This window comes from Arachis hypogaea, chromosome 13, assembly GCF_003086295.3.
Source record: "Arachis hypogaea cultivar Tifrunner chromosome 13, arahy.Tifrunner.gnm2.J5K5, whole genome shotgun sequence".
NCBI classification, from domain to species: domain Eukaryota; kingdom Viridiplantae; phylum Streptophyta; class Magnoliopsida; order Fabales; family Fabaceae; genus Arachis; species Arachis hypogaea.
The window spans coordinates 31,184,189-31,206,685 of record NC_092048.1 but is presented as its reverse complement, the minus strand read 5'-3'; the positions used below and the strand labels follow the sequence as shown (position 1 = coordinate 31,206,685).

Genomic DNA, 22,497 nt, shown 5'->3' with positions numbered 1-22,497 from the left:
CAAGGTCGTCCCTAGCCACATCTCCGGGCAAATTAACTACTGCCGACAGTGACCTGGCACTGAAAAGCCACGCTGGCGTAGATAAAGGCAAGCTGAGGTGGCAATTGAAACTGTTTGACCCAATGTGGTCCCTATACCTAGTTTTAATACCAATTTCTAGCATGGCATCGTTACCCCTCTTCATCTTCTTCTCTCTGCCCAGGAACGCTCTTCATTGTCTTCATTGTTCCTACTCGTTGAACTGCAATGAAAACCATGATTGGGTGTGCGAGCCAGGGTCAAGAAAGCTCTACACGATCGACGACGAAAATGCGGAGTCGGACCAGACCGTCGCGGGTACCAGAGCGGTGTGGGTGCGGCTGCCAGCCGGTGCTTCGTTGGTCCGGAACAACTACCAACCTAGATAAGCCCTTCTTCAGTTGTCCAAATTACAATGTGAGTTTTTGGTAAGAAAAATTGATTAGTTGTTTTCTGTTCTTTCCTTATGATATGTCATATTCAGACTAAGGGCAAAACATGGTGTGGATTTTTTCTCTGGGCTGATGATGTAGAAGAAGAAGAGGAACATGAAGGAAGAGTGGATGCAGCTGCAGTTGACAATGAGCAAGTGAGAGTGAATTTAGCCTGGAGGATTAAAAAATTGAAAGCTGAAGTGAGGACCCAAAAATCTATGATACAATTCTTAGGCATAGTGGTGTTTTTCACTGTAGTTGCTGTATTGATTATGACTTTAAAGTTCTGACAATGTTGTATGTAATGTGTTTATGGATGAATGAAAGTAAGAGGTGGTTTTTTTTATCTTGAGATATATGCCCTGTTTTTGATTGACTGGTTATCATAAAGAGAAATAATTACAGATCATCTGACATCATAATAGCATAATGCATAATGCATAATTACAAAAGTAGCAAAGATAAACATATTTGAGTAGCAAACATTAACCTATTTGAGTTGCAAACATTAAAGGAACAAAAGAAGTGCCACAGCATAGTTATCAAGGCTGGCAATACAAAAGTTATGACAATTGTCCTAAACAAAGCAACTATCTACTAACTGCCTTTAACAAAACAACAAAGTACTGTCCTAAACATCCTGATGTCAAAGTCATGAATTGTTCTTTTTCCTTGGTGCTTTGAAATCGGGAGTTGGAACAAACTTCATAAAGTTGTGCAATCTGGAAGATGTAGCCACACTGACTCCTTACATTGGATCCACACTAATGAATTGAGGTGGTGGTGAGCTCTTTCTTTTGGTGGGCAACTTCTGTGGCCTTGGTGGTGCAGGTGCAGCAGGTCCTGCTATGTCCTACAGCAGATAAATAGTTCAACACATGAGCCCAGATAACAAAAAAATTATACTTGTGTGCTGTTGTAACGTGGAGAAGTGTATTACTTGTGATCCTTCGTAGTTTGGTTGTGATATGTCAATCTCCACAGCAGGAGGGTTATTAGCTGGTGTAGCATCAGTTTGAGGGGGAGGGCCAGCCTCAGAAGCAGAAGCAGCAGTATTAGTTTGAGGGGGAGGGCCAGCCTCAGAAGCAGAAGCAGCAACATTTGATTTGGCTTTATCTGCAGCAGCTACTTCATCTAGTCTCTTCTTTAAGCACCCTCTCTTAGTATGCCCTTTTACCCTACAATACCTACATGTGAATGGCTTCAAATGCCTTTTCAAACTTTCACTTGGTTTGGCTTTCTTATTACCATTGTTGCCCTCATCAGCATCTTTTCTCCTTTTCTTTGTCAAAGCTCCAGGCCTCCTCCTAATGTTAGGGGCCTGTGGTTGAGTGTACAAGAATTTCTCCCATAATGATTGGCCAGGAAGAGGAGTCTTTATCTCCTCTAAGTGCCAAGAATTAGCACCATCAGATACTGCACCTGGGTCAAGTGCTTCATACACATCAACAATTCTTGGAGTTCCCACAAACCCCAAGTCCACCTCTCCATCTGACACATCTTCAACCAATGCATCATCTGGTTGCATTATGTTCTCTCTTGTCTTAGTAGCAGCATATGTAGCTCTCTTGATGTCCTTTACTTTCTTATTTCTTGATTTGGACATACTTGCATTATCTTCACTGCTAGAGCTATCTTCTTGTATTGGCTTAAAGGAACTATCCTCTGAACCATCATCATCACTGGAATCATCATTTACATTTAAGTCAACATGAAGAGCTCCCTTGCCCTTATTAGCAGACCTTCTATATGTTTCCAACAGCCTGAGATCTTGTAATTCTCCTAGGTAAAAATTGAGGTTTGGATTTCATTTTTGCTTTGCTTTTATCTTTGGCTGTGGAGCATGCCTTGGTAGTCTCTCTCAGCTTGATTTTCAGGCTTGGGTTGGGCTTCTGATTGGGCTTCTGATTGGGCTTTTTAGTCAATTTGGGCCTGAAGATGGATGTTGTGTTGGGCTTTGACTTAGGTTTAGGATTTGGATTAGAATTAGGCTTCAGATTGGGTTTCTCATGAGCCTTAGCAGGCATTGGATTTGGAGTTGTGTTATCATCAATGGGGTTTGAATAGTGACATGGTTGGTTTCAAGGGGGTTGGAATAGGATTGTTTATGGGGTTTGGGTTTGCATTTGGGATAGAATTCGGTTCTGTAGTTGGGTTCGAGGTGTTACCATCAGTTTCGGGACCCTCACTTGTGTTCTTCTTGCTCACCAAGTCTCTCTCACAAGTATCATCAACCCATACTACAACTTCCTTCCTTGCAATCACCTCTGGTGTGGACACCCCATGCTCAAAGTACACATCAACAACTCCATCATTATTCTGTGCAGCAAAACACATCTCTCTTAATTCACCATCAGATGTAAGAGCCCTCAGTCCACCATCTAAGCTCCTCCCAGGAGGCAGCCACCAACATTGAAGTATGTTGTCATACCCAAGCTCCTTGTAATAGTTCCTTACGAAGAACACATCCAACGTGTCCTCATCTAAATCTCCTAAGCAAGTTCTGTTATCTGGTGAGTACACTAGTATTCCATCATCATTTTTTTTAATGTTCCCCCATGATGGAACATGATATCCATCAAAGTCTCCATTTGCATTATGCAAAAAACCAAATTGAGGAACCAAACAATCAGATTCGCACATGTAAAAATAAACATTGACATTCAACCACTTATAAAATACTAGAAACACCCATCAACCAACCCAACTAAGATTGCATTCAAAACAGAGCATGGAAAAAATTTCACCCTTACACACAAAAATCCTAACAGATAATAAAAAACTTTTAACTTTCATCAACCAAAATCAAATTTTCAACAAACACAGACATTGATGCTATTCTTTTTGTTGAAAAGCATTATTTTTTCGAGTTCAAACGTACCTTCGTGTGATTGCGATGAACTGCTTCTCCTTCCTTCACCAACAACGACCGCACAACACTATCACAGTGGCAGCGAATTCCACGGAGCTAAACGTTTTCAACCTTCAAACCCTATACAATGGCCAGCACTCAGGATTTCATGGTGCATTGTTTTGGTTTTCAGGACGAAGAGGAAGATGAAGTGATCATAGAACTTGGGTTATTTGGGTTTTGTTTCTAAACATACATGAAACGACGCCGTTCCATCCATCCACATTTTTAGTGCCAAGATTGCACTCCAGCGTGGCACCCAGTGTGGCTTCTCAGTGCCAGGTCACTGCCGGCGACAGTTAATTTGCCCGGAGATGTGGTTAGGGATGACCTTGGTGCAATTTTAACAAAGTCGGGAATATAAATAGTGCAATTGGTAAGTCAGGGACTAAATTGGTGCAAATCGTAAATCTCATGGACCACTTTGGGGTTTAACTCCAACTTAGACACATAACTGCCAAATTCAATTTTAATGGTTACGAGAACCTATACGCTTTTTAATTTGACTCGTGGTGAGGCAAGATCACAAGCAACGACACTTGTTTTTTAACAATAAAAAACTCAACATCGTTTTGCCGCTTTTGAATTTTAATATGGAGGCATAGCTGGTGCTAGACGCTGATATGGGGAGGAGGGGTGCTTGAGATTGGGTCAGAGAAAATAGAACTCGGACCGTGCGACTGGGAAGACGCAACTCGGACCGTGCGAGTTCCTGCTGCCAAAGCGGACCGTCCGATTTGTTGCTACCTCCATCCACGTGTCGTTGACCAGGTGCTCCCTAGAGACGGTGCCCATTTAGCACAACCAACCCCCTCTATTGCATGCGTACCAGGAATTTCACTTTCCCTTTCTTCTCCAGCCAGCTTTGAAGCCTTCATCTTCTTCCTCCCTCAACCATTTCTGCTTCATCTGTTTGAACTAAAAAAACCCAAATGTCAAAGAAATCAAAACCTAGAAATGTTGATCGTCCGGAACTTTACATTGAAAAAATTACTTTAAATTATTTTTTTTATATACATACAAAAACAGAACCTAACAAAAATAATATAAAAAATATTTATTATATAAATAAATAAATACAATAAAAAATATAAAAGAGAGTATTATAAATTTCATAATATTAAACAAAAAAAATATTCTATAATTTTTCTAATATTATCCGTACTCTTTAATTTAGTATTATTTTGGACTATAAATTTTCATTATTTATGGCTCTATTGTTACTTATAATTAATTTTTTATTTATTTTGTCCTTTTTTATAAGATCATAGTTTATATTATACAAAATTTTGATAATAAACATAGTATATAATAATTACAATTACAAATTTTACAAAGTAAAAATAAAAAATAAAATAAATTAATATAAAACAAAGATAGAGTACATCAAAGAATAATACACTTTCTCTATCATCCATTCCTATCATTCACTAAAACAAAAACAAAAATTTTACCAGCAACTATTTTTTTCCAACTCAACAATACAGACTCCACACCCTGAGAAAGAAGAAGAGAAGTCGAAGAAGGTTAACAAACTTGGATCTGGTCGGCTATCTATGGTTCGGGAACTTCATAACTATATATATATACACACAACTCTGACCATGCGACTACTAGAACCTACTTCCCCAACGAACAAAACGGACCATCCGATTTGTTCCATGAGAAATGGCAGGGTCCGATTTCCATGATGTGAGTTTCATCTACTCTAAGCAAAACGGACCATCCGATTTGCATATAAATTTTGGAAACAAAGAATTTGGAGGGTCCGATTTCTCCACACCAACTCTGATAAAAAAACTGTCCCACATAACGGTGTAGAACCCCATCTTCTATAACCCTGTAAAACACCTACACCCCTTCCATAACCAAAAAAATAGCCTCGTTTTGCTTCATCAGTGCATCCTCTTTTAGTATTTTTATGGGTACACAGTAGAAGTCAAACTAACATCAAGTCATTTTTAAATCGTTTAGGAGTTAGGACATAGCAGGTATAGGATGAACAAAATATGATGGACAATACTGATATTTACTCCGAATATTTGAGACAAAAATAAAACTTTGCATAATAAATTATATATGTTAGAATTATTTGTCTATAAGTTTTGGATGTCTAATTTTTATTAAGCCATAAATTTGAGGAACAAGGGAAGCAAGGCCGGATAAGTCAGAACAACAGACACGGTCATGAACTTAAACTATACTTGCAATATGAAGCCAATAATATTGATACAAAAGCAAAGGGGTTAAACACAAGATTTCTACCTATGACGCCACGACTTAAAGGAACAAAGTCTTATATGTATATTACTAAAGTCCTATACACTATTGACAAGTGGCCTAACATAAAAGCATAGAGACATCAAATACACAAACTTATTTAATTGTAAAAACAAAAAATAAAGACACATACAAATGCAGTCATGAGAGCATTATGAGGAAGCAGAAGTAGCGGAAATTCTCTCGAAGCGACTAAGCCTGTTATCTGCGAGTCTTGTGGCATAAGCAGAACTCTTGTACTCAAACCAAGTAAACTCATTGTATAAGCTTTCCTTTCCATTCAATAAGAGAGATGGCAATGGGGCTATTCTCTCACTCAGAGGTGGACCACAAAAGTAAATCATTGACAGCCTTGATTTCAACCCGTTCGCCAGAACCCTGTGCCGTACGCTCCGAAACCGTCCATTGGTCAAAACCTGTGGATGCATATCCCCGACCAAAACAATCGTCAAATGAAAATGAGATATTTGGGATGACTAGACAAAGTGGCTGGCATATTCCATTTCAAATATAGTATGCAAAATCATGCTGACACAACATGATACGAAAAACATTTTGTTTTCATGTTTTTCGTACAAATTCCATGTCATCTTGAATAAAAAATGTTTCCTACACCAATAAAAGTCGGTTAGTATATTAAAAAAAAAAAGTCAAAGAGGCGAATTCTTTTTCAACTAACAACTCAGCTAACAATTGAATATCAAGAAAAACATCTAAAATTAAAAATAATAAGAATATCTAAAGCATAAATAAAATTAAATTTTATAATTTATAATATAAAATTTAAGACATAAAATTTAAGATTTAAAATTTAGGATGGTAAGTAAAGAATAATTGACAACAATGATAAATAATAATGGCTATAACAACAAAAAATAGTGGTTGACAGGTTGGTGATGACTAGTGATGAATGAATAAAATTATAGTGTTTTGAAGGAAAAAAAAAGTGATAAAGAATAAAAAAATTACTTAAAAAAAATATTTTTTGTCTTATTTTTTTGTATTGTTGGGTTTTCTTAAAAGAAAATGTAATTTTTATTTTTGTTTTCTAAAAGAACTCTTTGCAGTGCTGGCTATGGGTGTTGGTTTCCTAACATGATTGGGAAACATAAATTTGAGAGTCGAATCAATAAACAAAAATTCTTTTAGATGATGTTGTAGTGTTTACGTGTCGCTTTATGAGTATAGTGTTTTTATAGTCCTTATGAAACGATTTGAAGATGAGTGTATCCACATGTCAAAGCAATTATCCATAGGAACAGGAGGAATAAGCATATGTCTCATTATTGGCTTCCAACAATAAACTAAACTAACATGTTGTGTATTATGTCTACTATACCTGCAGAGCATCACCGACATTGACAAAGAAAGAGTTGTGATCAGGTGGCACCGAAACCCAACTCCTATCTCTCAAACAAATTTGGAGTCCCGAACTGTTGTTGGACCTCAACAGCGATATGATTTGTGGGTCTGTATGCTCACCAAAACCAATCATGCCTTTGCCATTATTATTATTGAAGTTCTCAGGATATGGAGGGTAATGGTTGAGCCTGAAGACTGAGTCACTCTCCTTGTCCATCATCATCTTGCTGAACACATTCTTTTGCTCAATGTTCAATCCCTCAGCCATCAGCTCAAGAATCACACATGCCATCTTCCTCACAGCACACATGTAATCACTTAGCACATTCCTGCCAGAACAATATATATATATGATAAATCAATGAGCTTTTTCCTTCCTTGTTTGATAGTGAAAAAACATTCATTTTGGGAATATAACGTACCGAAACTGCTCTGCTTTTGGACCAAAAACAGAAGAGAGTCTGATGAAGTTGTAGTCATGGTTGTTTGTGAGAAGGAGGTATTCGACCCAACCAAGGTCACCGTTGCGTCCAATGTTCTTGTTGCCATATCCAAATGGATTGGGAGTGCCTGCTTTCTCCTTCTGAGTGAGGGGGAGGGAGAAGAACTCTGCGGCTTGGGACTCCAGGTTGGAGATAGCTTCCATAGGGACAGCATGGTTAATGACCTTGAAGAAGCCATAGTCCTCACACGCCTTCAATATGAGAGTCTTTGCTTCCACGGGTTTGGAAAGGTCCACCACAGGGACGATGGATGTAGGGAATGTGGGTGTTTTCCTTATGCAGGAGTACTGCTCTGTTGTTGGTTTGGACAACACCACCATCTTTCTTCTTGTTTTTGTGGTTTATGTTTTATTTTATTTCCTCAAGTGCTAGATACAGAAAAGAAAGACAGTTTGTTTTCAGAGAGGTTATGGAGAGTCAAATTAATGTGAATTGAAAGATGTTAGAATTGAATGGAAGATGCTTGTGAGGAATGGTTTAGGCTCTTCGCTATTTATAGCCAGAAAATTTCGTGGGGGCAGAGGGGAAGAGAGACACTAGAGAGGGTGGGGGCCGGGGGATAGCGACAGACAGTGAGAGAGAAGAAAAATTGGATTGTTCAACGTATAATCTTTTCAAGTAAATTCATTTTGCAAGCAATACTAAGTATAGTAATATAAAACTAATATATATATATATATATATATATATATATATATATATATATATATATATATTATGTATATGTGTTTGTGTGTGAATTTTAGGATTTTTTATTTAAATAAATAAAATAAATGTAATAATTATCAAAATAAATAATTTTAAAAATATTTACCAATTTAAATTTCTTAGTTTTATCTCGTTTACACTGTACATCAGCAAGCCTGTCCGCGCATATAAATAGAAGTCGTTTACAGCGGCAGTTTGGGTCTCATTTTGACTGAGTCAACCTCTTTTTCTCCTCTTTAGGGCTGCACACAGATCGGATCGGATCGGATATAGCCTATAATTCTATCCGATCTGCACTACACTCATCGGATCGGATCGGATACGATATCCGCATTTTTTCAAGTTGGACCTGATCTGATCCGATCCGCATATTTGCGGATCGGATCGGATATCGGGAATATCCGCATAATTCAAAAAAATTGTTTTAAGGACCTTTTTTGTTCTAAAAAAATTTGTTTTTTCACCAGTTTAACCCTATTTATTCCTAAAATATTATCAATAAAGTTTTCTTGAATAACAAAAGAAAAATAATAACACAAGATCTAAGTTTAACTATTCTAAGTTAAAGTACAATATAAAAAAATTAAAAACAAGATATTATAAAATTTATAAAACAACACACTAAAATTCATATCACATTAGGATTTACTTTCTTAAACTATGTTATTTATATGAGGTATGCGGATATGCGGATTGGATCAGCGGATATCATTGCCAAATCCGCAATCCGATCCTACCATAGTGCGGATCTAATATGATCCGATGGCTCTGCAGATCGGATAATATCCGTAAAATTCGGATTGGATGCGGATAATTACCGCGGATATGCGGATATTATCCGATCCATGTGCAGCCTTACTCCTCTTTTATCCCTTTCTTACCCTATTTTAGACTGATACAGTGATGGCGCGCTAGGTAGGAAACGACGGAGACATCAACAGGTTGAACGACACATCGCATTATGTTGGGGCGGCCGACTTCGAGGTTAGTTGCATTCTATTTGTTTAATCTAAGTATGTGGCCATTGTTAGGGTAGTCCTGAATTGAGAAGAATGTAGTTAAATAGTTTAGTGATAGGTCTCTAAAAGGAATTTAGAACTCTATTTGCTTGTGCAAGGTTGTTATGACTTAATTATTGGTTTGGAACTTCTTTTTTCTTGTGCTAGGTTGTTAGTATGTATAACGTTCTAATTATGAAAGGTATCCTGGCATATGTAATTTAGAGACATATGTAGGCTAGAAACATGGAAGTATGTTCTTAATTAGAAGTAACTGTAAGTTAGATAGAAATATTTGCTATGTATCACATGTTAAGCTGATCTAAACACAAAAAGTAAAAAAAGAGTAAGAATTCAATAATGTGCATAAATTTATGATCGTCTCTTTATAAGGCTGAATTTTTATTTTATTGTTCAGAGGCCTTGCATTCTACTGCTCCGGCGAGTGAGCCGTACCCTTCCTCTACCGAACGCCATCGTCCCGTATCTGACTGAGGTTGGATTTGGTGACACGGTGTCACTCAGGGACTTCACTTTTGACAATTCCCTGATTTCGGCAGTCGTGGAGCGATGGCGTCCGGAGACGCACACGTTTTATCTCCCTGGGATGAGGTCACTATCACCCTGCAGGACGTGGCGTACCACCTAGCCTACATGCACACGGTAACCTGGTTGGGAGTGCCTCCGTGACTTCGGTAGGTGGTACGGCATGGAGACGTTGGCTATGATGGAGTAGCTGCTTAGTTCCAGGCCTCCAGTGGCGGCATAGGCTGCGCAGAAGAAGGAGTCTTTCACATTGAAGCTGGTGTGGTTGTGGGATCTTGTCCGTCAGATGCCCCCGACCAACGACTCGAAGACCCTCCGACAGTACGCCAGGTGCTATATTATGTTAGTGATCGGAGGGTATCTGATGACAGACAAGTCCAACAACCTGGTGCACATACGTTAGCTACCGCTTCTCCGAGATTTCGGGGAGTGTAGGGCGTTATCCTGGGGCTCGACTGTGCTGGCCTGGATGTACCAGTCACTCTGTTCGGCGGCACAGCGGGGCGTCACGGATATTGCCAGATGCACTCCGCTGTTGATGGGCTGGATTTTTCAGAGATTTCCTCAGTGGTGTCCACCAAATAGAGGAATCTACCAGTACCCGCTGGCTGCGAGGTAACCAATGTTTATTTTTGTACTTGCATCAAATATTGTTGTCAATTCATATGGTTTGTTACTAAACGAATCGTATATATTTCCTTTACTGTCAGGTTGGTTGGATTGCAGCAGCAGAGTAGGGATCAGCATTAGGCCAGGGTCCTGCATTGGAGGGTTTCGATCGACTGGTTACGGTTCGATGAGGTTAGTCATGAAATAAAATATATTGTGATTTTAAATACTTGTGTTGTAATACGTTATATTTTCGATAGTTAGATAGATAGCATATGGTTACTGATGTCCGAGATAATTTTTATTCAGTTTGCATGGAGAGTCTACAATGATCCTGCGATGCAGGTTCTGTGCCCGCACTGGTTCTGTGAGGAGCATAGTTATCAAAACTCGGTAATTAACCCGGTCATACGACTGGGTCACCGGGTTACAGATTAAACTGGTGGGTCACTCATTTATCCGGTTGACCCGGTCATAATTAAATAAAATGATAAAATTATAAAATAAATTAAAATCAAAGTTAAAATTTAAAATATATGTCGTCACAAGTATATTAATAATGCCACGTCAATAAAAATAATTATCTTATATATTAATTTCATAAAGTTATTTAAAATAAGGAATATAATAGAATAATTGTGTAAAATATTTTATAATATTAATATATTAAAATTAAATTATAAAAACAAATAATACAATATTATTATTGAAGAATTAAAATAATATTTTACAATATAATTGTTTTAATATGATATAATTATTAGTTTTTTAAGGATGATAAGTATTTGGTAAACAAAAGGTATTTCTTTTTAGTATATATATAATTATTAGCATACTATTTAACAAAGGAAACACTAGTCTAGTGGATTACTTATGCTTTAATTTGGGAAGGCCTCAAGTTTGAACCATGGCTTACATTTTTGGATGATTAATACAAAAAAGTTGTCTCCTATTGTGATCCCGCACACCGCTGATGCACTGTGGAGGCACAGTTACATTGACCCGGTCGGACCAACTTGACTGGTTTAATCTGGATTTGACTAATTCAACCTGGGTCAGACCAGTTTTTTACGGGCCAATAACAAAAACGGTCAGATACTTAACCTGAATCGGTTAAGAGTCCAGTTCACCATTTTTTCAGTCGAACTGGCCGGTCCGGTCCGGGTTTGATAACTATAGTGAGGAGAAGGAGTAGGGGACCTGGTTGTCAGCCGTCACGCTGGTCTGCTTCAATGGGTGAAATGGCAGTTCAATGGGGAACAGCAGGTGCCAGGCACTCCAGTGAATCTTGACAGGTATGAATGGTGGATAATTTTTTGAAAGTTATATGACTGTAGTTGTTTGTTATTCTGATAGTGATACTAGTTTATTTACTTACTGTGTTGAACGATAGGTATCTGACCACCACTGGCTGTGGTGAGGATGTCTGGTGGCCGGAGCAACTCCAGTAGTGGTACGATGGTTAGACCCAGAGGTTCGATCACGGTCGCAAGACGTCACTGTGCATCATACGTTTGACACCGGGCCGACCAGAGAGTACTATGATTGGTGGCGTGGGGCTTGCCGTGTGCGGCATCTATCGGGGCAGGAGGTTTTGGAGGACCCGAGGCTCGTAGAGTTGCCCCTCGACGTTCAGCCCACTACCAACCAGCCGAGAGACAATCTCACCCTACCGAGGGGCGTGCCAGATCGGAGGAGACGTGCGAGGGAGGTGAGAGAGGACACTCAACGATAGGGCTGGCAATGGGTAGGGTAGGGTAGGGTTTAGACCCTACCCTAACCCTACTCGCGGGTTGAAAATTTTATTAAAACTCTACCTTACCCTACCCGCGGGTTGAGAATCTCTCAACCCTAACCCTACCCGCACCCTAAAATTCTAAACCCTACCCTACCCTAGCCTACCCGCAGAAATATCAAATTTTTTCAAAGTAAATATAAAATTCAATCATTTCAAATTTTATACATATTAATAACATAAAAAATAAAAAACTAATGCTCTAAATTACTAAATTAACTAACTAGTTTTAGTGGTTCTTCACTTATTGTAAGTCATTACATAAGGGATGTTGTAGGTTCAACTCTCACTTTCTTCACTATATACCTAATTTTTTAAAATATGTGTTATATATGAAGTGCGGATAGGGTAGGGTAGGGTACACCCTAATCCCGTACCCTACCCTACCCGAACGGGTTGAACCGGGTTGGGTACCCGCGGTAGGGTATGAATTGCCAGCCCTACTCAACAACCTGCTAGGAGGGAGAGGGGCCATAGAGAGCATCGACCAGGTGAGCCGGTCAAGAGGGAAAGGGCCAGACCTCGACGGGATGTTGCTGTTCCCATCTTGCGCCACCGCAATAAGCAACACTCCACTATACCTGCCATATAGATGCATTCCATCTACAGATACAAAGGGCTTGCAATGCTTAAAGGCCTCGACACATGATGGGAATGCCCAAAATACCTTTTTGAACATACTGTAGTCACGTACCAGGAGGTGTCCATCGTAGAACGGTTTGATGCGTAGGTCACAAATGGTACCAGGAAAACAGCTTTGCAGTGCCTGAAGCAGCTTCAGCACCTTATTGTAAGACTCTTTCCAATTCCTGTATATCTGTGCAATTGCCTTCTACTTGTCCATCCACACCTTTCTGTAGGATGGTTTGAAGTGATAGCTTGCCTGGACCGCACCTTGCAAAACCAGAATGCTCACAGAGGGGTTGGACTGAATCAATGGCAAGATGACCCTATAGATCAGACTGCTATCTAACTGACGATGATCTTGAGACATGGTGGGTGCTAGACAACTGTGCACTCCACCAACCCTCCGAACCTCCCTGAACACAACAAAACAATATTGCTTTAGCCATGTCGTCAACCTACTTAATATATTGTGCAGAAGTACTGAAAAGCACAAGTAAAGTTAAGCTTACCAGTATCCGAGGTTCTGCCAAGGGGCCAGACAGAGGCTCCATTGACACCCGTTCTCAGCTTGACGGCACTGCACATGGTACTTTAACCGGTCCGACTCGATCAACCGGTACGCTGCACTCCTGCGAATACTGTAGTTCTTCACACCCTGAAGCACTGCCTCTCGGCTTCTAAACCTGTGGCCGACCCGAAACTCTACACCGCTGTCTAGATTGTAATATTCTTTACCCATGTCAGAAAATGGAGTCCTCTCATACATGGCGTCCAGATCCAAACTGTGATAGAACCCCTCAACAAAATAGGGTGGTTGAGAGAAGGAACAAAAGCCTTCAAGAGATGACTAGGGCCATGCTTTGCGAGAATGAGATTCCAAAATTTTTATGGGCTGAAGCTATAAATACAGCTTGTTACATTTTGAATAGAACTATTATTAGAAAAGGGTTGAAGAAAACTCCTTATGAGCTATGGAAAGGAACCCCTCCAAATCTTAAGTATTTTCATGTTTTTGGATACAAATGCTTTGTACTTAACAATAAAGAAAACCTTGGTAAATTTGATCCAAAATCCTATGAAAGGATGTTTGTTGGATACTCCACCACTAGCAAGGCCTATAGAATTTACCTCAAGAAACATAGGACCATAGAGGAATCCATACATGTCTATTTTTGTGATTTTAATTCAATTCCCAGTGCTGTGATTGAAGATGATACAGATTTTGAAGATATTGTCAACAAAGAAACCAGTGAAGAAAATCCTAAGTCTGCCCAAAATGAAGAATCGGTCAGTCCAGTTTTGTCTCGTCAGAATGGAGGAGATATTTCCATTTTGTCTCCTGAGCCAGCAAGAGAATCTGAAACAGTAAGACCCACTGAATCTCATCAAAGCTCAACATCACTTCAGAAGCCAAGAGAATGGAAGTCCATGAGGGGTTATCCTCATGACTTTATCATTGGTGATCCCTCTCAAGGTGTAACAACAAGATCCTCAACCAAAAGTCAGTCCGAACCAAGCAATTTTGCTCTCTTGTCACAAATGGAGCCCAACAATGTAAAACAAGCTCTTGAAGATCCATCATGGGTCAAAGCCATGCAAGAAGAGCTTGCTCAATTCGACAAGAATGAGGTTTGGACACTAGTACCTCATCCAGATGGTAAGAAAGTTACGGGTACTAAGTGGGTGTTCAAAAATAAAATAGGTGAGGATGGAAAAGTTATTCGTAACAAGGCTAGACTAGTGGACTAAGGTTACGATCAAGAAGAGGGTATAGATTTTAATGAGTCTTTTGCTCCGGTAGCAAGAATGGAAGCAATTAGGTTGCTTCTTGCCTATGCTGCCCATAAGGGTTTTAAAATGTTTCAAATGGATGTAAAATGTACTTTTCTAAATGGCTTTATTGATAGAGAAGTGTTTGTGGTACAACCCCCCGGTTTTGAAGATAAAGAATTTCCAAACCATGTTTTCAAACTCTCTAAGGCTCTTTATGGCCTTAGACAAGCTCCAAGAGCTTGGTATGAAAGGCTTAGTGCTTTCTTGTTGGAAAATAAATTTCAAAGGGGTACCACTGACGCTACTTTATTTATTAAAGCATCTAATGATGATATTCTCCTAGTTCAAGTTTATGTGGATGACATTGTGTTTGGATCGGCCAATGAGTCTTGGTGTGAAGAGTTTGGAAAATTCATAACTAGTGAGTTTGAAATGAGTTTGATGGGGGGGGCTAACAGTCTTTCTTGGCCTCCAAATTAAACAAACTCCTAGTGGCACTTTCATTCACCAAGGAAAGTATGCAAATGAACTTATAAAAAAATTTGGCTTAGAAAGTTCCAAACCAATGGGAACACCAATGCATCCAAACACTAAACTTGAAAAGGATGATGATGGCAAAGATGTGGATGAAACACGGTATAGAGGAATAATAGGATCACTCATGTACCTTACCTCCTCTAGACCGGATATTGTTCAAAGTGTGGGTGTATGTTCAAGATTTCAATCTCACCCAAAAGAATTCCATCTTTCAGCCGTTAAGCGCATCATCAGATACATTAAGGAAACTAGTGATTATGGCTTGTGGTATCCAAAATCTGATGATTTTTGTGCAGTAGGGTTTTGTGATACAGATTATGCGGGAGATAGAGTGGATAGAAGGAGCACATCCGGCATGTGTTGCTTCCTTGGAAGCTCACTTAACATGTGGTCAAGCAAAAAACAAGCCACAATGGCTCTATCCACAACCAAAGCTGAATATATTTCTGCAACTGCATGTTGTTCACAACTGATTTGGTTAAAAACGCAGTTGGAAGATTACAAATTAAAGATCAATAGTATACCCTTATTTTGTGATAATATGAGTGCTATAAACATTTCAAAAAATTCGGTTCTGCACTCAAGAACCAAGCACATTGAAATCAAATATTATTTTATTAGAGAACATGTGCAAAAAGGTACTATTGATATTAAATTTGTAAAATCTGAAGACCAACTCGCTGACATTTTTACAAACCCCTCTATGAAGACAGATTCTACACTTTGAGAAAAAGTTTGAGAATGATAGAGTTAAGCTCTATTGATAACTTATGAAATTTTTGACTCTGTTCAGTTTTGTCTCGTAGGAAAGCAGGAGATAAAAATCAGGATGTGTTGAAAGGGCTATGATCAAGGAGGAGACTATGCAGACATTAATTCTTTTGGGCCCCACCAAACTTCTTTGGCTCCACTCTGACCGTTTTGTTAGTTCCTCTTTGTGTAAATCACAATTCCTTTTGTTGTCTCATCAAATCTTGTTGGAAGAGATTATTGTCAAATCAAATCTTTTTCTTCTTCTCATCACTTGATTCTAGGAAACCACTTTTCAATTTTTCATTTCAAATAAAAGGAAACTCCCCTTGGTTAATAACCGCCTATTAATGAGTATTAACTCCCTCCAATTCTCTCTCCACTCAACATTTAATGCGTCCCTAACCTCCCTCTTCTCTCCACTCAATTCGGTTCTCTCTTCATCTTCCCCCTCCCACTTCTCCATTTTCATTATCATGAAAAAGAAAACTACCCCAAGGAAAAGTGAACGAGTCCTTCTCTCCCAAAAACCTACCACTCCTCAAACCCACACCCACATACATATTCATTCCACCTCCTCATCCTCTCCCTCATCACCATCCAAGCACACGGACACCATGAGGAGAAAAGTGATAGCAACGAAGACCTCTTCTAGGAAAAAGAAAGAGAAGGTACCCGTGACTGAAGAAGAAGAATCTCACACCTCACCTCCTCCATCACCACCGCCATCACCACCAAAGAAGACCACCCCCAGACGCAGTTCACAAAAAATAAAAAGCTTTGTGTTGCACAACACCAGGGAGCCAGCAAACTTGGAATCATTGGACTTCAAAAATAAGTTCAACAAACCTCACTCACACTATGACCCAGCCAGGTTCAATTCGTGTGCTTATGAATTCCACAAGGAAGTGTTGGAGAAGCACCACCTCTGTGCTACCTACCTAGTGAATCTGGACTCACTCACAACAAAAGGAATCAACGTCTCTCCTCTGTTTGATAATCTAAAATGGACTTCTCTGCTCCATATTCAGAAACATGTTTACCCTGGATTGGTACGAGAATTTTATGCTAATATGAGATTGATCGATGGTACCATCCACTCTTACGTAAAGAAGGTATACATGACTCTGAACTCTGAAACCATCAGCAATGCCCTAGGCTACACAAATGAGGGACCAAGAGCGTACATGACTGAAAAATGGGACTCTCAGGTCGGGGTCACATACAAGCAAGCCCTTCAACAAATCTGTGAGAACTTGTCTGGCTTGGATGGCACCATTCCTACTCACAAGGCCCTCAGACCGACAAACTCTCTTCTGCATCGAATAATCACCCATATTCTGACTCCTCAAAGTAGTTCACATAACAGAGTAACTGTTTCTGACTCTCTTGTAGTTTTTGCTCTTGTTACTTCTACTCCTATCTCATTTGGATACCTTATGATAAGGCACATGTGGGAATCTGTTAAGAGTACCAAAAAGGCAAATCTGCCTTATGGCATATTTCTTACCAGTATTTTTGAATATTTTAAAGTTGATTTAACCAATGAAGCTGTAGAGAATAAGGTCTCAATGATTAAAGGAGGAAGAGCTATGAAGGAAACCAAAGGGAAGAAGTCAGTACCCTCGGACAGTGAGTTTGAGAGTCGGCCTGAGTCTTCCAAGACAACAGAATCGATCAAAGAAATCCTCACTGAATTCTCCAACATGTCAGAGCTAATGGTACAATCTTATAAGGCAGCCCGCAAGCAAGCCTATGAAAATGAGAAGGCATGGATGAGGTGCAAAGATAGGGTAGGTTTAATGTTGCAGAGTTTTGAGGAGGAGATGGGTGCTGCTAGTGAAGAGGAGGCAGATGGCTCTGAGTTCAATTTATCAGATGATTGATCACTGTTTTCTTCTTATATTTGATATTGGCTTGTTTAGGCTCAATTTGATACTGTAGTAGTCTGCTTGGATACTTTAGACCTATGACATTGTGATAAACTCTTGGTATTTTAATTATATTATCTCTTGCTCACTTCAATGTTAATACTCCTCTCTCTTTTATTTTTATATTTTGACTTCTCACTACCAAAATGATACTAAATTACTAGGAGCGAAAGCAAGAAAAGAAAGAGAAATAAAATAGAGAGTGACGAACCAAAAAACATGAAAAAAAGAGAAAAACTAATCAAACACTCACACAATCTCACCTTCCATTTTTAAGAGCATAATTTCTCTAAGGAAACTAAGTTAGCCAATAACTTATCTCATCTTTTTCTTTATTTCTATCTCAAAAACCTCATGCAAACTACCTCTAAGAACTTTTAAAGAAGTAACTAGAACATCAAGATTTCAAGCTTTAAAGGGTGATAAATCTCTCCCTTTTCTACCATATTGAATTCAGCCACAAAGTTAAATAATGATAAAAATTATTTTAACTTTGATTTAAAAGATTTTTGGTGATTACAAAGACTAAGGAAGTAACATAAAAGGACTAACAAGAAAGGTAAGAGTTAGGATAGTTTAGCATATCTTTATGATATTTGATGATGTTTATTGCTTTTAAGTGTTTATGTTGATGAATGAATATTGAGAGATCCCTTGAAATGATTTATATGTGTTTAATATGAATTTTGGATGGATATACTTGTTTATTTATGATGGCCAAATGTATTATGTAGCTTGGAGCTAAATTATAATTTTATATAAGTTAGAAATCTTGTAAATATTTTTTAAAGTGATGGTTACTAAAGTTAATTATATGAAAGAATAAAATTAAAGATTGTAATAAAGATCTTAAGAAGACTTGAAAGTATCATAAAAATATATGTGATGGGTATGGAGTATTGAAACTCATAAATAAAGTGATGATTAATGATGTTTAGATATTTTTAGTAGTTTTTTTTAAAAATAAATTTTTTAGGTTTAATTTAAAAATCTTGTATTTTTAGTGAAGCTTTTATATCTAATAATATGTTTGGAGTTGTTTTAGAATAATTATATTTTTAGAATTTGTTTTAAAGTAATTAGGATAAAATCAATAAGGAAACACAAAGTACACTACCAGGAGAAGGAAGAGAAGCTGGCGCCAGGCTTCAAGGATCCAAGCCTAGCACCAGCAGGAGCAAGCCCAGCACCCAACACCGGCGTCTAGCTCCAATGCTCCAAATCCGGTGTCCAACTTCCAAGCTCAGTTCCAAGACACTAAGCTAGACACCCAAACCTCCAATCCTAGCGCCCAATTGGGCGCCTAACTTCGAAGATCCAAAGCCCAACACCTTTGTGGACCTGGAAGGCCCAAAATAGGCTGCGTCCAACTTTGAGAAGTGGCACCCAGTGCCTGATCTCAGACCCCGACTTCAAGTGATTTTGCAACTCTCAGGTATCCAAAATTCATCAAAATCCAGTTCTAATCCATGAATCCCAGTGAAAAGTTCAATGTCCACTCTCAGGAAACTCTAAATTCAACCAAAAATTTAAGATTTAAATGATTAGTTAGTATTAATTTTTTATAGAAAGATAAGATTTTGTTATTAGAATTTAGTTTTATATTAGATTTGAATTGTTGTTTTTATCTATCTTATCCTTCAAAAGATAAAATTAGATTTAGTTTTGAATTTGAATTTTAGGTTAGAAGTAGAATATAAATAAGTGAACATTGTTCACAAACGAGGAATTAAGGAATCAGTGGTTAATCATTGAGGATCCCTGGATCATGACCATCATCATCCAGCATCTCATTAGTTTTAGTTTGTTTTCTTTATCATGAGTAGTTAAACCTCCTCTGTTAAGGGTTAGGAGCTCTGTTTGACTTTATGGATTGGTAATGTAAGTGTTTTCTTTATTTTAATTCATGCTCTTATATTTTTTTTAAGATTGAGTCTCATTCTTCATCTTTAATAGTTAGAAGTATTGAAAAATATTCTAATTCTATTTTAGATTCTGTTTCTAATTTAGAAACTTTAATATTGAAATTTACTTAAAACTCTTTTTCATGATTTTCAACTTGACTAGGAATAGTATTTTGAAAGTTGTGCGGTGTTAAATCGAAACCGTGCTTAACCTCTACTCTTAATTAATTGTCCAAGAAATTGACGATTAGTTAAGTTAAAAGAAATTAAATTGTCAATAAATTGAAATTTGGTTATATATGATTTGTCATGAAAGTATTTTTGCATGAGTCATAGTAAGAATTTCTAAAAGTTAAACATCTTCGAAGTCTTTAACATCTCATTCACTGATTACTTCCCCAAATTCATATACATTCTCTCATTCACAAATAAACACTCTCCTTCGTTGTTCTTCATTACTTTAAGATTCTTCTTTAAGATTCACATCCTCTTGTCAAGGTTTGATTGATCTAATACAAAAGAAGTTGCTTGTCTCAATTCTTTAATCCTTGTGGGAATGATATCCACTCACCATGGTATTACTTGGAGCGATTTGGTGCACTTGCCAATATACGAGCGTATCAAGTTTTTGACACCATTGCCAGAGATTAATTGAGATTGACAACATACATTTGGTTGAATAACTAAATTAGATCTTTGTGTTATTTTATTTTATTTTCTTTTTGTTACTCTTTTTGTATTTTTCTTTTCTTCTTCTTTATTCTTCTTCTCTATTCCACACGGTACGTTTTATTTCTTTTTTTTTTTTTGTATGCAAGAGAGTGATGGAGTTGGACACCTTGGATACATTCCTATCACTTAATAGACACATATTTCAACAAATCTCCTCACTCACAAAATAAATGGAACAAATATACATTACTACGTGTGAGTCATGTGGAGGAGCACACAAGAATGACATGTGTGAGCTATTCAAAGAAGTCCAGTTATTCACTGAGCAATTAAATTGCACAGGACAATTTTCAAGGCCAGAGAATGACCCATACCTCCATAGATGGAGGAATTACCCTAATTTTAGTTGAGAAAATCAAGCACAAAGATACTTCAATGTTTTGCACCAACAGCAAGTAAATCTAATGCAATTCCAAAACCCTCTTGAGCTTGCTATGGAGAGACGATCTCAATCCACTGTTGAGTTTACTCTGAAGAGACTATCCCAGTCTACTTATGCGTTTGTTCAACAAACACAAAGTTTCATGTAAGAGACCCGAGCAAGCTTTATAAACCAAGAAGCCTCCATCAGATTCTAGAAGTGCAAGTAGGACAAATTGTCAAGCAATTGGCAGAGAAACTTGTAAATTTCTTTTCGAGTGATACAATACCAAATCCTAAAAGGAATGCAAGGTTATCTCCCTAAGGAGCAGAAGAGTGATTAATAAGGAACTTTTTAAGGAAGATGAGAAAAAAAACCGAAGAGCCTCCAGTAGAGAAAAAGGAGAAAAACCTATAGGAAGAGAAAATTCTCGCATCGACAGAGATCAAGAAAGAAAAAGTGAAGGCTTATAAACCACGAAGTCCATATCCTCAAAGGCTATAGAACCAAGATCAAGAGAAGCACTTTTCCAAATTCTTGGAAGTGTTTAAGAAGCTACAAATCAACATCCCTTTCGATGAAGTCCTAGAACAAATGCCACTTTATGCCAAATTTTTGAAGGAGCTGCTATTCAAGAAAAAAACATTCAAGAAAGATGAGACAGTAATTATCACCAAGGAGTGTAATGCTATTATTAAAAAAAAACTACCATAGAAATTAAAAGATCCTAGTAGTTTTCAAATTCCTTGCACCATTCAGATGTCATCATTGACAAAGGTTTTTGTGACTTAGGGACAAACATCAATTTGATGCTCCTATCCATGATGAGAAAGCTACAAATTGAGGAGGTGAAGCTAACAAGAATTTTATTACAATTAGCCAACCGATCATAAAATTTTCACATGGAATAGTAAAAAACGCATTGATCAAAGTCAAAAAGTTTATCTTTCCTGTTAAATTTGTGATCCTCGACATAGAAGAAGATGAAGATGCTTCTATCATCTTAAAAAGACCGTTTATAAAAATTATCAATCTTTTAATACGAAGTATTAATTAATTCATAAAAATATAAATATTATTTTTTAGGGATAAGTATTGTTTTGGTCCCTAACGTTGAGGGTCAGAATCAAAACCGTCCCTAACGTAATTTTTTATTTAGAATAATCCTTAACATTTTATTTCGTATTAAAATCGTCCTTTTGAATAAAATATTTTTTTAAAAGACAACAATACCCCCAACTGCACTACTGTTCATTTTGCATTCCCTACCACCACCGTTCATTCTGCATTCTCCACCATCGCCACCCCCTTTATTTCCACTATCAGCCATCCGTTCATTTTGCATTCTCCATCACCACCGTTTATTCTGCATTCTCCACCACTGCTACTGCTCCTATTTCCACTATCAGCTATTTCTTTCCACAACAATAATAACAACAGAACATACATTCAAATTCAAGAATTTTTTATCAACAATAACATAACATTCAAATCAATAATAACACAACATTCAACATTCAAAAAAATTCAAATGACATAAAAATCAACACAACCAGAAATAGAAAGTAGAAAAATAAACACAAGCAGAAGTAAAAAGCAGAAACAGAAGCAGAAACAGATGCAGAAGGTCAAGCACAAAGCCAAATCAACACAAGCAGAAGCACAAATTCAACGAGAAGTAAAAGCAGAAGCTCAAGCAAAAACAGAAAGCAGAAGCC

At 37.8% G+C, this 22,497-nt stretch overlaps 2 protein-coding genes across 3 annotated transcripts; both read right to left on the bottom strand.

The window, feature by feature from the left end:
- Positions 1–851: 851 nt before the first annotated feature.
- LOC112737935 (uncharacterized) lies at positions 852–4,823 on the bottom strand. The gene is made up of 2 exons (XM_025788090.2): positions 1,393–4,823; positions 852–1,305 (listed from the first exon to the last, which is right to left on the bottom strand). Exons 1-2 carry the CDS (start codon positions 2,056–2,058, stop codon positions 1,201–1,203), a joined length of 771 nt encoding a protein of 256 aa, XP_025643875.1. The 5' UTR covers positions 2,059–4,823; the 3' UTR covers positions 852–1,200.
- A 631-nt stretch (positions 4,824–5,454) lies between these two features.
- LOC112737934 (gibberellin 2-beta-dioxygenase 1) lies at positions 5,455–8,075 on the bottom strand. 2 transcript variants are annotated; one of them, XM_025788089.3, is made up of 3 exons: positions 7,428–8,075; positions 6,983–7,334; positions 5,455–6,252 (listed from the first exon to the last, which is right to left on the bottom strand). In XM_025788089.3, the coding sequence occupies exons 1-3, from the start codon at positions 7,826–7,828 to the stop codon at positions 6,205–6,207; spliced, it is 801 nt and encodes a 266-aa protein (XP_025643874.1). In that variant the 5' UTR covers positions 7,829–8,075; the 3' UTR covers positions 5,455–6,204. The 2 variants fall into 2 exon arrangements, with proteins under 2 accessions (XP_025643874.1, XP_025643873.1); XM_025788088.2 differs by having other exon boundaries at positions 5,455–6,059.
- Positions 8,076–22,497: the final 14,422 nt, after the last annotated feature.

Coding starts and splice junctions, on each gene's coding strand:
- LOC112737935 (XM_025788090.2), bottom strand. CDS start 2,058: ATGTCCAAATCAAGAAATAAGAAAGTAAAGGACATCAAGAGAGCTACA. Junction 1,306..1,392: donor CAAACTACGAAGGATCACAA/GTAATACACTTC, acceptor TATCTGCTGTAG/GACATAGCAGGACCTGCTGC.
- LOC112737934 (XM_025788088.2), bottom strand. CDS start 7,828: ATGGTGGTGTTGTCCAAACCAACAACAGAGCAGTACTCCTGCATAAGG. Junction 7,335..7,427: donor CCAAAAGCAGAGCAGTTTCG/GTACGTTATATT, acceptor TTGTTCTGGCAG/GAATGTGCTAAGTGATTACA. Junction 6,060..6,982: donor ATGTCGGTGATGCTCTGCAG/GTATAGTAGACA, acceptor ATGCATCCACAG/GTTTTGACCAATGGACGGTT.